This window comes from Notamacropus eugenii, chromosome 3 (genome assembly GCF_028372415.1).
Source record: "Notamacropus eugenii isolate mMacEug1 chromosome 3, mMacEug1.pri_v2, whole genome shotgun sequence".
In the NCBI taxonomy this organism is placed as follows: domain Eukaryota; kingdom Metazoa; phylum Chordata; class Mammalia; order Diprotodontia; family Macropodidae; genus Notamacropus; species Notamacropus eugenii.
In genome coordinates, this window is record NC_092874.1 from 107252868 (window position 1) to 107267753 (window position 14886).

Below are 14886 nucleotides of genomic sequence, written 5' to 3' on the forward strand. Positions count from 1 at the left end.
TAATTTGGAACCATACATAAAGGGCTATAAAACTGTGCACACTCTTTGATCCAGCAAAAGAGATTTTTAAAAATGGGAAGAACATTTTTGTATAAAAGTATTTAGAGCAACTCTTTTTCTGATGACAAAGAATTGGAAATTGAGGGGATACCCATCAACTGGGAAATGGTTAAACAAGTTGTGATATATAATTGCAAGAAATGATGAGCTATAAGAAATGATGGACAGGATGGATTGAGAAAAACCTGGATAAACTTATATGAACTGATATAAAAATGAGCAGAATATGGAAAACTTTGTACACAATAATAGCAATACTGCAGAATGATCAACTATGAATGACTTAGCTATTCCCAGTAATATAACAATAAAAGACAATTTCAGTGGACTCATGATGAAAAATGGTATCTCCCCTCAGAAAAAGAACTGATAAAGTCTGAAAGCAGATCAAAGCATAATATTTTTCACTTTTTGTATTTTTGCTTTTTTTCCCTTTAGATCAGTGTTTTCTTTCACAACATGACTAATATACTAATAGTTTTGCATGATTGAAAATGTATAGCTTATATCAAATTGCTTACTGTATGAGGGAGGGGAACCTGAGGGAGAGAGAGGGAGAAAATTGGGAACTCAAAAAAAAGTTTAGATCAAGGTTGAAAACTTTCGTTACATATGACTAGGGAAAATAAAATATTTACTTTTAAGAAGGAAAATTACTTCTAATATTTCCCTCTCTTTTGTACAGTTGCAAGAACCTTTCTTTTAACTGACACCATTGAATCTTCTAGTTATACATAACATAGCTATTGACAAGGGATAAGATTCGTTGAGTTTATGCAGCATGTTTAAATTATTAAATTCCCCTGGGGAAGAGGCTGGGCACCAGGACTCAGGAAAGGCATGATGACATGTCATGAAAGGGCTACACCCAACTGCAAGCATGTGCTGACCCTCAATAAATGGTTCCAGTATGTGGTCTGTGGACCCAGAACTCGGCAAAGCAATGGTCTTTTCTTTTACTCATTCCTGACTGGTCAATGTTTCACCAAAGAGGAAGAAAAGCTGTGGGGTTCCAGGACTGGGAGGAACTTCATGGTCCAAATGGTTCTTCTCTATTCTTCCTGTCTCTTTTCTTGATTTTAGCTGAAACAATATTGATGAGGGGACCTTCCCATCAGAAGGTCAGGAGTGTAAGCGATCCAAAGTTCAGAAGTAGGTATTAAAGGTCAACATTTTCCAAAAGCTAGATTAAGGGGAGTGAGGTGACAATTTCCCTAGTGATCTCTTTAACCCAACATGGATTAAAGGCAGGAAAGAGAAAGCATATACAAGTAACTTGGTGAGGTGAATGCAACAGAGAAATTGCTTTATCTTTGAACCAACTCTCCCTAGAAAATAAACTGCTAAAGTAAATATCTCATTGCAAAAAAAAACTGTTTTATGTTTGTTTAAATGAAACTGGTATATTAATTATTGGAAGGAGAACACATTAATGAAAGGTCAAAGCAATGGCATTAAAGATACTTCCCCCCAGTCTCTCAGGAGTACCTCTAGAACTCTGAGTAGATAGAGATGTCCTGAAACAGTGAGTCTAGATTAACATTACATACACATTACAACCTGATTACTTTGATGATTTGGAGACAGCGAATTCTGCATGAATAAGAAAATCTATCCACACCATACATTCATGGTTTCCTGGCAAGAAGACTGAACCTGAAGTCAGAAAACTTGGGTTCTTAAACAAGACCTACTGTGAATTAGCTATGTTGCTATACGGCAAATCACTTAACCCTTCTCAGTTTCCTGATGGAGTTCCCATATTTTAAAAATATGAGTGATAGAGTACAATACTGTGAGCATTACTCAGACTCAATAACTTTGAAGAGATTTCTTTTTGTGATAGCAATGATCATGTATGCAACCTTTTAGTGACATTAGATTGACTCAGAAGATTTACCCATGAGCAGATAAAATAAGTCTTACCTTAACTTTAGTTCTCCATCAGCTAAGTACTAGAGTTTTGGCTGTAGGCATGTATTTCATTGCTCTTGTCTGTCCTGCTTTAAATTCTGTGGTTTTTAAAGAAGCTATTACTCCAAGGAAATGTGCAAAAGCTATAGATCCTACACAGCACAATTCTATAACTGTTAGAGATATTGGCTGTTGGTGTGGGAAACTCAATCATTTGAAGCATCATTCAAGCTCACAATAAAACAGGATCAATCTTATTGTAATGCAAAGGACTATGCAGTTACAAATGAAAAATAACACCTGTCAGTAAGACTAGCAACCTGTTGCTATAAAACAGCTTAATAAATCTTTCAGAAAACAAGCAAAAATCTAGAAAGGGACCTGGCATACTCTTAAGATCAGATACACTTGGGAGGAAGGGCAGATAAATAAAATACCTCTTGGAGGGAGGACAGGGAAGGAATAAGCACCCAATCATAGACTTTTCTTCCCCTGCTCCAACCAAGAAGGAAATTGCAGGCTCCCTTGGAAAAGAGTTGGTCAGAGTTAACTATCCATTTTATCTCAGTCACATCTATATATTTAGATAATGCATAACTGCATCACATCTCACATGTACACACCTACCTTATGTAAGAATGATACACATTTATATAATTGCTTAAGGTGGGTTAATCAATTTTTTGACCCTTTAATGTCCCCAGTATATGCAATTATTGTTATGAAAAAAAATTGAGATTTTGAGAAATTAAGTGATTGTGATTCCATAGGTAATAAGCATCTGAGTAAAACTCAAATTCAAGATTCTTAACAGAAAAATATTCTTTCCTCTATAACATACTGCTTTGTATCATCAATTAGTAAATTAAATTGTAATGGTATTAATAAAGTATTTCAATTTATGAAAAAGAAAAAGTACATTCTAATGGACGGCATGATGAACTTACAGTCACAGGATCTAATTTCAAATCCCTGCTCTATCCCCTTACTATCTGTGTGACTTTGGACAAAACACTCACCCACTCTGGGTCTCAGTTTCTTCATTTGCAGAATGAGAGCTGAACCATATGGGCCAGAAGGTTTCTTCCCCCTTCAAATCTGTGGCCCTAAGCCCTAAATGACACAATTGGCTTTGTCTGAGAAGGGAAGCTATTTGTGAGGAAAATACTGAACTCGTTATGAAATGAATACATTCTGACTGAATGAAAATAAAGTTAATGCAACCAAGATCAGGAGGGAAGCAGAAAATTGGGAAAGAATTTTTACAAACAATGTCTGTGATAAAGATATCATTTCCAAAATATATAGAGAACTGAGTCAACTTTACAAGAACACAAGACATTCCTTAATTGATAAATTGTCAAAGAATATGAACAGGAAGTTTTCAGAGAAAGAAATTAAAGTTATCTATGAATAATCACATGAAAAAATGCTCTAAATCACTATTGATTAGAGAGAAGCCAATCAAAACAACTCTGAGGTACCACATCACACCTATCAGATTGGCTAACATGACAAAACAGGAAGATGATAAATGCTGGAGATGTGGGAGAGTTGAAACAAAAATTCATTGTTGGTGGACCTGTGAGTTGATCCAGCCATTCCGGAGAGCAACTTGCAACTATGCCCAAAGGGCTATAAATATGCACATACACTTTGACCCAGCAATTGCTTCTAGGGCTGTATCCCAAAGACACCATAAAATTGGGAAAAGGTCCCACATGTACAAAAATATTTAAACAACTCTTGTTGTGCTGGCCAAGAACTGGAGATCAAGGGAATGCCCATCAATTGACTAAACAAGTTGTAGGTATATGAATGTAATTGAATACTATTATGCTATAAGAAATGGCAGACAGGCAGGCAGACTTCAGAAAAACCTGGAAAGACTTATATGAACTGATGCTGAGTGACATGAGCAGAACCAGGAGAACATTATACACAGGAACAGCCACAGGGTGTGAAGACTGTTTCTGATAGACTTAGCCCTTCAGAGCAATGCAAGGACCTAAAACATTCCTAAAGGATTCTTGATGCAAAATGTCATCCACATCCAGAAAAAGAACTATGGACTTGGAATGCAGAATGAAGCAGACTATTTTCTATTGTGTTATGTTGTTATGCTTTATTTTGGTTTTTCTCATGATTATTCCCATTTGTTTTAATTCTTCTATGTAACATGACTAAAAGGAAAATGTATTTAATAGGAATGTATGTGGAGAGCCCATATAAGAGTGTATGCTGTCTTGGGGAAGGGGGGCAGATGGAAAGGGAGAAAATTTGGACCTTTAGAAGTGATTGTTGAAAATTGAAAACCAATAAATTAATAAATTTGGAAAAAACCATTTGAGGGAAAAAAATCATATCTCAAAACAAATTCTGGAGTGAGAGAAACCACAAAATGATGGGGTAAAATAATTTTCCAGCTGAAATCACTTAGATGAAAAGCAGAAAAGGTCTGTCTCACTTAGTAAAAAGATGATTGCAGCCCAGAACATATCATGTGCAGGCAAGCCAGTGAGAATAAACTGGATCCACCACAGATCAGCAACCTAGACCACTCAGTCACCTCAACAGGTCAACAGCACAGCAGCCTAGCTGTGAGGGCTTTAGCGTCTTGCATCAGGTGTCAGTCACAGAGACCTGGGTACAACAAGCCAGTGGGCAGGCCCTAGTGCAATAAGCTTGGGACAGTACTCCCAAAACCCAGGAGCAGAATTTAACTTTAAAAGTCATGAAATAGGTTGAAAATGACCAAAGGAAAAATCCCTGACCATAGAATGCTATTATGGTGACAGTGAAGATCAAAACACAAACTCAGAAGAGGATAACAATGTTCAAATGCCTACATGAAAAGCCTCAAAGATGAAGAGGTCTCAGGCCCAAAGAGACATCCTGGAAGATCTCAAAAGGGAATTTAAAAATTAAACAAGTGAGGGAGAAGAAAAATTGGGAATGAAATGAGAGGTATGAAAGAGAATCATGAAATAGGACTCAGTAGCTTGGTAAAGGAAGCAAAAGGAAAAAGATGCACAAAAACTAACTGAAGAAAACAGCTCCTTAAAAGGTAGAAATGAGCAAATGGAAAAGGTGATACACAATCTTAACGAAGAAAATAAATCCTTAAAAATCAGAAATGAGCAAGTAGAAGCTAAGTATTCTGTGAGGCATCAAGAATCAATCAAAGAAAATCAAAAGAATGAAAAAAGAGAAGAAATGGAAAATGCCTCATTGGAAAAACAATCAACTTGGAAAATCAATCCAGGAGAGATCATTTTAAAACTATTCAACTACCTGAAAGCTATAATTAAAAAAAACAGCTTGGACAGCAACTTTCAAGAAATTATGGAGGAAAATTGCCCTGAGAGCTTACAAAAAGAGGGTAAAATAGTAATTGAAAGAATCCACCAATCACCTACTAAAAGAGATCACAAAATGAAAACTCCCAGGAATATCAGAGCCAATTCTAGGACTCTCAGGTCAAAGAGAAAATACTGCAAGCAGGCAGAAAGAAACAATTTGCATATCAGAGAACCACAGTAAGTATTGCATTGGATTTAGCAGCTTCAATATTAAAGGATTGGAAGACATGGAATATGATGTATCAGAAGGCAAAGGAACTAGGACTGCAACCAAAAATCACCTGTCTAGCAAAAGTGAGCATAATCTATTGAGGGGATTGGGGGTATGAACATTCAGTGACATGGGTGACTTTGAAACATTCCTGATGAAAACAGCTAAACAGAAAATTCAATTTTCACATACAAGACTCAAGAGAACACAAAAAGGTAAATAGGAAAGGAAAAAAACACAAGTTATTTAATTAGATTAAATTGTTTGCATGTACAGAAAAATGATACATGCAACTCTTAAGAATTTTATCTCTATTAGAGCAGTTAGAAGGAGTATTCCTAGACAGAGGATGCAGGTAAAAGTTAATTTAATGGGATGATATTAAAAACTTGAGAGATGAGGAGAATTGAATTGGAAGACGAGGGAAGCAATTGGAAGCAGAGGGTAAATTACGTCACATGAAGTGATACAAAAGACCACTGGAGGAAAAGAAGAGTGGGGGGCAGGGTAAGCACTACTTTGACCTTATTCTCATCAAATTTGGCTCGAAAAAAAGGAATAGCATACAAACTCAGTTGGGAAGTAGGAAGGGAGGGAGACAAAAGTGGGGGCTGATAAAAGGGAGGGCAGATTGAGGAAGGTGGAGTTCAGAAGCAAAACCCTGGTGAGGAGGGACATGGCAAAAGAAAACAGAGAGAAAATTATAAAGAGGGAGAAAACAGGATATAAGGAAATATACAATTAGTAATCACAACTGGGAATGGGAATGGGATGAACTCATCCATAAAACTGAAGCAAATTAAAAGCCAGAATCCTATAATATGTTGTTTTCAAGAAATACATTTAAAGCACAGACATAGATACAGAATCAAGGTAAAAGGCTGGAGCAGAATATATTATACATCAGTTAAAGAAAAAAAAAAATTAGTGTTAGCAATCACAATCTCGGACAAAGAAAAAGCAAAAATAGATCTCATTTAAAGAGACCAGAAAGGAAACTACATCTTACTAAACAGTACCATAGAAAATGAATTTAAAGTAATACTTATCATGTAGGCAACAAATGCTATAGCATCCAGATTTCTAAAGGAGAATTAAATTAATCATAGGAATAAATTAAATAAATAAACAGTTATACTGGGGATGGGAGGTAGGGGAGTGCAACTTTCCACTCTCAGAACTAGACAAACCTAACTACAAAATAAAAAAGAAAAAAATTCAGATGAATAGAATTTTTAAAAAGTTATATATGAGAAGTCTCTAGAGAAAATTGAATGGAAATAGAAAGGAAAATACCTTTTTCTCAGAAGTACATGGCTCCTACAAAAAATATTGACCACATATAAGAGCATAAAAACCTCACAATCAAGTGCAGAGCAGCAGAAATATTAAATGCATCCTTTTCAGATAATGAGGCAATAAAAATTACATGCAATAAAGATCATGGAAAGACAGACTAAAATTAATTGAAAACTAAATAATCTAAACATAAACAATGAGTGGATCAAAGATCAAATTATAGAATTAATCAATAATTTCATCAAAGACAGTGGCAAAAATAAGACAACACAGAAAATCCTGAAAATCAAACAAGAGATTAATAAAATTAAAAGTGAGAAAACTATTGGTCTAATAAATAAAACTAAGAGTTTGTAGAAAAACACCTATAAAACAAAATGATTGGTTAATTTGATTTGAAGAAAAGACCAAATGAAAGAAGGATCAAAAGTGAAAAGGGTGAAATCAGCACTAATAAAGTGGAAATTAAAGCAATAATTAGGAACTATTTTGGCCAGTTCTTTGCCAATGAATCTGATAATCTAAGAGAAATGGATAAATATTTACAAAAACACAAATTGCCCAGATTAACAGAAGAAGAAACCCAGTTCTTAAATATCTCCATTTTAGAAAATAAAATACAAACATCCATCAATGAAATTCATAAGAAATGTACTCCTAGGACCAGAAAAATTCACAAGTGAATTCTACCAAACATCTAAAGAACAATGAATTCCAAGATTATATAAATTATTTGGGGAAATAGGCAAAGAAGGAGTCCTGCCAGACTTCTCTTATGACACAGATATCTAAACCAGGAAGAGCCAAAAGAGAGGAAAAAATTATAGCACAATTTCCTCAATGAATATTGAAACAAAAATTTTAAGTAAAGTATGAGCAAGGAGATCATAGCAATATATCACCAGGATCACAGACAAAAACAATGTGAAACTTATACCAGGAATGTAGGGCTCTTTCAATATAAGGAAAACTATCACCATAATTGGCCAGATCAATAACAAAACCATATAGAAATCATATTGTTATCTGAAGAGATACAGAAAAAGTCTTTCACAAAGTGCAACACCCATTCCTAATAAAAACATGAAAGCATAGGAATAGATAAGTAATATATATATTATATGTATACACATATATACATACATATACATTTATATGTGCATATATACATATATATATATATGCACATATACACAGAGTACCTGTCTAAAACCACCAGCAAGGTTATCTTTAATGGAGATAAACTAAAAGCCTTCACACTAAGATCAGGGATGAAGCAACGATGCCTATTGCCACCACCATTATTCAACATTGTACTAGAAATGTCAGCTATAGCAACAAGAGAAGAAAAAGGAATTAAAGGAATTTCAAGACGCAATGAGGAAACAAAACTATCACTCCACAAATGATACAATGGTATACTTACAGAATCCTAGAGAATCAGCTAAAAGACTAGCTGAAATAATTAACAACCTCAGCAAAGTTGCAGGTTACAAAATAAACCCATAAAATTCATCAGTACTTGTATATATTACCAACAAAGTCCAAGCATCAAAGGACAGAAAGAGAAATTCCATTTCAAATAACTGTAGACAATATAAAATAATTGGGAGTCTACCTGCCACAAAAAAATCCAATAACAAAAACACTTGTCATAGACATAAAGTCATATCTAAAGAACTGGAAAAATATTCATTGTTCATGAGTAGGCCCAGCCAATAAAATAAAGACGACAAATCTACCTAGATTAATTTGCATACTTAGTGCTATACCAATCAAACTACCAAAAACAGTATTTTACAAATCTAGAAAAATATCGTAACTAAATTCATCTGGGAAAACAAAAACTCAGGAGTATCAAGGAAATCAATGGGAAAAAAAAGTGAAGGAAGGTGGCCTAGCTATATCAGATCCCAAATTGTATTATAAAACAGTTATCATCAAAACTATTTGCTACTGGCTAAAAAAGAGCAATATATTACTGGGACACATATGGTACAAGAGAAGCACCAGGAAATGACAATAGCATTCCAGTGTTTGATAAACCAAATACCCCCACTTATAGAACAAGAACTCACTATTTGACAAAAACTATTGAGAAAACTGGAAAACAATTTGGCAGAAAATAGGGATAGACCAACACCTTATACTGTATACCAGGAGAAGATCAAAATGAGTACATGATTTAAACACGGAGTATGATAGCACCGGGTAATTAGAAGAACAAGAAATAGTTGTCTGATCAATGGAGAAAGGTAGAATTTATGGCCCAACAGGACAGACCAAGCATTATGAGATGTGAAATGGAAAAAATAATTTCTTCTATTAAGAAGAGAGAGGGGTTACACAAATAAAACCAATGTAACCAAGATCAGAAGAAAAGCAGAAAACTGAGAAACAAGCTTTAGAGCAAGTGTCTCTGATAAAAGCCTTATTTCTCAAATATAAAGAGAAATGATTCAAATTCAAAGGAATTCAAGTCACTCCTCAATTGATAAATGGGCAAAGGAAATGAACAGGCAGATATTAGATGAAAAAATCAAAGGTATCTGCAAATCAAATGGAAAAATACTCTAAATCACTAATGATTAGAGAAATGCAAATTAAAACAACTCTGAAGGACCAACTCACCACTGTCAAATTGGTTCATATGACAGACAAGGAAAATAATAAATGTTGTAGGGGGGAATGAAAAAAATTGGGACACTAATAAGGTGTTGGTAGTGAACTGATAAAATTATTCCAAAGAATAGTGTGGAAGTATACCCAAAGAGTCATAAAACCATGCATACTCTTTGATCCAACAAAGAGATTTTAAAAAAGAAAAAAAAGTGGGGTGTTTGTATAAAAATTTTTAGAGCAGCTCTTTTTGTAAAGGAATTGTAAATTGAGGGGATATCCATCAATTGGGGAATGACTGAACAAGCTGTAGTATGTGACTATAATGGAATATTACTGTGCTTTCAAATGTGATAAGCAGGATAGTTTTAGAAAAACCTTGATAAACAAATGAAATGATGCAAAGTGAGCAGAACCTGGAAAACCTAGTACACAGTAACAGCAATACTATACAATGATCAGCTGTGAATGACTTAGGTATTCCCAGCAATTCAATAATCCAAGTCAATTGCAGAGAACTCAATGAAAAGTGCTATCAACTTCCAGAGAAATAACTAATGGAGTTTGAATGCAGATCAAAGCATACTATTTTTCACTTTCTATATTTTGTTTTCAATGTTTTTTTTTCCTTTGGGACTATGTCTTCTTTCACAACATAACTAATACAGTAGTAGGTTTTGCATAATTGAAAATGTATAACCTATATCAAATTGAAAATTGTCTCCGGGAGGGGCATGGCAAGAGAGAGAGAAAACTGAGAACTCAAAAAACATTTAGATCAATGTTAAAAATTCTTTTTATATGTAACTGGGGAAAATAAAACTTATTTTTTTAAGAAAGAAAAGTATTTCTAATAATTTCTTCTTTTGTATTTTAATTGCAAGAAGAATCTTTTTTTGATTCACACAATTAAAGCACCTAGTTGTACGTAATGTGGTTATTGACAAGGGAGGGAATTAGTGAGTTTATGCAGCATGCTTAAATGATTAGATCCCCTTGGGGAAGAGGCTAGGAATCAGGACTCAGGAAAAGCATGACGACATATCATGAAAGGGTTCTGCTCCTCAATTGCAAGCGTGCTCTGATCTTGCAAAACTGGTTCCAGTGTGCTAAATATGTGGTGAAGAGACCAACCAATAATTGGCTGTGGAGCCAGAACTGGCCAAAACTGTGGACTTTTCTTTTACTCCTTCTTTGATTTTAGCTGAAAGAATATCACTGATAATTATGGTGCTATGAACTTCAGAAGGTGAGGAGAGTAAACTACCCAAGTCAAAGAACAGATTAGATGACAAGATTTTGCAAAATTCACATTGGAAGTAGGGGGAAAGGGGACAATATCCCTCATCAACTGTTTGATTGAAGGAAGGAAAGAGGGAATTATATCAAGTGAATTTGGTGAGGGGAATGCACCAAAAAAAGTCGCTTAAACTTTGAACCCACTCTTTCCAGAAAACAATTGCTACAGTAAATATCCCTTTGCAAAAAAAAAAAAAAAACTGTTTTATCTTTATTTAAATGAAAGTGGCACACTAACTATTGGGAAAAGAACACATCAATGAGGGACCAGGGCAATGGCATTAGAGAAAGACACCTCCCCCCAGGCTCTCTGGAGTACCTCTAGAACACTGAGGAGATGGAGATGTCCTGGGACAGTGAGTCCAGATTATCACTACATACACATTCCAACCTTAAAGTTCATACTAACTCTACTTTGATGACTGGGAGACAAAAAAGTTATGCCTAAATAAGAAAATCTATCCACATCACCCATCCATGGTTTCCTGGCAGAAAACCTGGATTCTTCAACTAGCCAATTCTGAATCAGCTATATGTTATAGGACAACTCAATTAACACTTCTTAGTTTCCTAATGGAGTTCTCATATTATAAAAATATGAGGTATAGAGTGCAATACTTTGAGAATTACTCAAAACCATCAATGATTTTGATGAGGTTTCTTCTTGTGATAGCAATGTATGTGAATGCAAACTTCTAATGGCATTAGGTTATCTCAGAACATCTAGCCTTGAGCAAATAAAACCAGACTTATCTTAACCTGACTACTCCATCAGCTCAATGGTGGAGTTTTGTGCCATGTGTGCATGTTTCTACCCTCTCATTTGTCCAGTTTTAAATTCTGTATTTTTTAAAGACATTAATGTTAACTCTAAGAAAATACACAAAAGCTATTATAGCTCTTGAGGAACACAATTCCATGACTGATCGAAATATTGCAGTGGCTGTTAGTGTGGGGAAATCAATCACTTCAAGCATCATTCAAGCCCACAATGAAGCAACATCAGCCTTACTGTAGTGCAAAGGAATGTGCAATTGCAAATGAAAACCAGCCCCTGTCAACAAGACTGATGATCTATTGTGTAAAATACCTTAATTGATCTTTCAGGAAACAAGCAAAAACCTACAAAGGGATCTGACATACGCTCAGATCAGATATACTTGGGAGGAAGGGCCAGATAAATAAAATCCCTCTTGGAGGGAGTGCAGGGAAGGAGTAAGCACCCAACCATGGCCTTTTCCCCTGTTCCATTCAAGAAGGAAACTAGAGGTTCTCTTGCAAAAGAGTTGGTCAACTCGCAGAGTTAAAAGTTCATTCTATCTCAGAGCCACATCTATTACATTTAAACAATCCATAACCATATCACATCTCATGTATGTATACCTCACATAACAATGATTCAGATTTATATAACTGTTTAAGGTGAGTTAATCAATTTCCTACCTTGTAAAGTACCTGGTATAGTCAAGAATTATTATCCAATATAATGGGGAAAAATCTGGATTTTGAAAAATTAAGTGAGTTTATTATGGCTCCATAGATAATAGCTATCTGAGGAAACAATCAAATTCAATAGTCTTTACAATAAAATATTCTTTCCACTGCAACAATCAGTTACATAATTTATAATGATATTAATGAAGTTTTTAGTTTTATGAAAAAGGACCAATATGGTATAGTGGAAAGCATGTCTATATTTGAGTCCCAGCTATACCACCTTACTATCTATGTGACCTTGGACAAGATGTTCACTGACCCTGGACCTCAGTTTCTTCATTTGTATAAGGAGGGGGCTGAACCAGGCGACCTCCAAGGTCTCTTGCTCCTTGGTTCTAAGTCCTAAATGATACAATTGGCCTTGACTAAAAGAGGAATCCACTTTTGGGGAGTGTCTTTAACATGTAATCACTACCATACAATAGAAGGAAAATAGAGTGATAACACTGAAAAACTTAGTGGGAATGGTATTAGATTGTACTTAGGTAATGTTAGGTTATGTTTACTTCATGTTAGGTAATGTTTAGTTTAATGTTTTTCGTTAAACGTGATACCAAGCTATATGTTTCATTATATCAGGAAAAATTTGAGATTAATCAATATTAATGATATCCCAATATCATTAAGTACTTAATTACTATTACACTAATTACCAGTAGTATTTAATTAATACTAATTAAGTATCTTAATAGTTGCCTTTCAATGACACATTCTTGATATGGGACACTGACATGTGACAAGTAATCCTTTCTCTGTGTGACATTTATTCAATTCAAAATGTTCTCAGTATACTTCCACTTTATCTGTGTGACACTAATCTCTCCTTTCTGGGTAATAAAGAACACTAGTGCTTCTCATAAAGCCCTATTTAAGAGGAATCTCAGATCATCTACTCCAACCCTCTTGTTTTATAGATGAAGAAACTGTGGTTTAGAGATGTTAACTGACTTAACTAGAGTCTGACAGACAATGAATGACAGAATTAGGACTGAAATCCTGACCTTCTCATACTAAGTTCAGTTATCTGAAAAACTGTGGGTCTTTGACCTTTCCTTCCATAGTTTGAAACAAGGAAACCTACTGTTTACATGGAATTGGATCCTCCTGTCTTTGGAGGATATATCCTTCTCCTTCATGTGACTCTCACCCCTCCTCTCTCAGTGTGACACAGAATCCTGCATCCATTTGCATCTTAGAAAAAAGCTGTTTGGTCTTTCATCCATTAATTTAAATTCACAACCCAAGTTGCTGACTAGTGACTAGAAGCCTGGTCGACAATACACCAACAGATCTTCTTGGAAGGAAACCAGGAAGGTCTTCTGATGACAGCTCATCAGCTTATATGCCCTCTGCCCTATCTTCCCAAGACAGAAAAATAACCATTGGAGAAAACAGAAAAAAAAATCCATTGGAACAGAGGAGCAAGCATCTCCCTCTTCTGGACAGAAACTCCAGAAAAGTGACAGTCGTTCTGCAAACATGACCAAGTTAGCCCAAAGTGTGTTTGTGAGTGTGAGTACAAGTGAGACAATTCTAGGTATTTGCTGTAATGGCTTCATCTGGCTAGTGAATTGCATCAGCTTAGTCAAGAGCAAGAAAATGTCTTTGTCTGAATTTGTCATTACCAGCCTGGCCATCTCCAGGATTTGTTTGCTCTGGATAATCACACTTGATGTTTTAATGTTGTTCAGTAATGCTATATATGAAACGAGCATAGTAGTACGAATAATTTTGATGCTATGGATGTTTACTAATTTCCTAAGCATCTCCCTGGCCACCTGTCTCAGTGTCCTCTACTTACTGAAGATTGCCAATTTCTCCAACCATGCCTTCCTCTGTCTCAAGTGGAGGGTTTCCCATGTGGTTAGATGGATTCTGATAGCCTCTGTGATTTTCTCTTTCTTTGGTACTTTGACAATGGTCAAAGAATTTGAACTTACTCTTACTTACACACAAATGGCACCCACAGCAAACTACGCTGAAGTCATTAGGAAAAAGAAAAATGCTTATTTGTTCACATATGTCTTTGTTACATTCTGGATGGTCACACCCTGTACTGTGTCCTTGATTTCCTATGTTCTGATCATCCTCTCCCTGAGAAGACACACTCAACAGATGCAGAACAATGGAACTGGCTCCAGAGACCCAAGCATTGAGGCTCATGTGAGAGCAACCAAAATCATCCTCTCTTTCCTCTTCCTCTTCATTGTGTACTTGGTTGCTATTTTTCTTATTGTATGGGGCTTTTTTATACCAGACACTAATTTGGCATGGGTGACTGGGGAGATGATTTTAGTTGCCCACACTACTATACACTCAATCATACTGATTTTGGGCAACAACAAGTTGAAACAGGCATTTCTGGTGATGTTCCAGATAAAGAAATAGGGCATGAAGGTGAAGAAACTAAGTGATGCTGCACCCAAAGAAAAAAATAAGCATTTATTTAGTATCTGCTCTATGACATACACTGTGTAAAGTGCTTTACAAATACTTCACTTGGTCCCCATTTTACAACAGAGGTCATAGGAATGAAAACAATTTCTTGGAGGTGGAGCTAAGATGGTGAAGAAAAGAGAGGAAGTTGCCTGACCTCTCCACAATCCCCCTCAAAACTACTTTATT

At 35.4% G+C, this 14886-nt stretch overlaps 1 protein-coding gene and 1 long non-coding RNA gene across 2 annotated transcripts in view; one reads left to right on the top strand and one right to left on the bottom strand.

Annotated features, from left to right (window-relative positions):
- Window positions 1-5756, bottom strand: part of LOC140533155 (uncharacterized) — a 33815-nt gene extending 28059 nt beyond the window's left edge. The window contains exon 1 of the long non-coding RNA XR_011976812.1: window positions 1987-5756. This is a non-coding gene — a long non-coding RNA (uncharacterized lncRNA). The remainder of the gene's footprint in view (window positions 1-1986) is intronic.
- A 7984-nt stretch (window positions 5757-13740) lies between these two features.
- Window positions 13741-14649, top strand: LOC140531881 (taste receptor type 2 member 3-like). Its single transcript, XM_072650540.1, has one exon. It carries the CDS (start codon window positions 13741-13743, stop codon window positions 14647-14649), a length of 909 nt encoding a protein of 302 aa, XP_072506641.1.
- The last annotated feature ends 237 nt before the right edge of the window (window positions 14650-14886 follow it).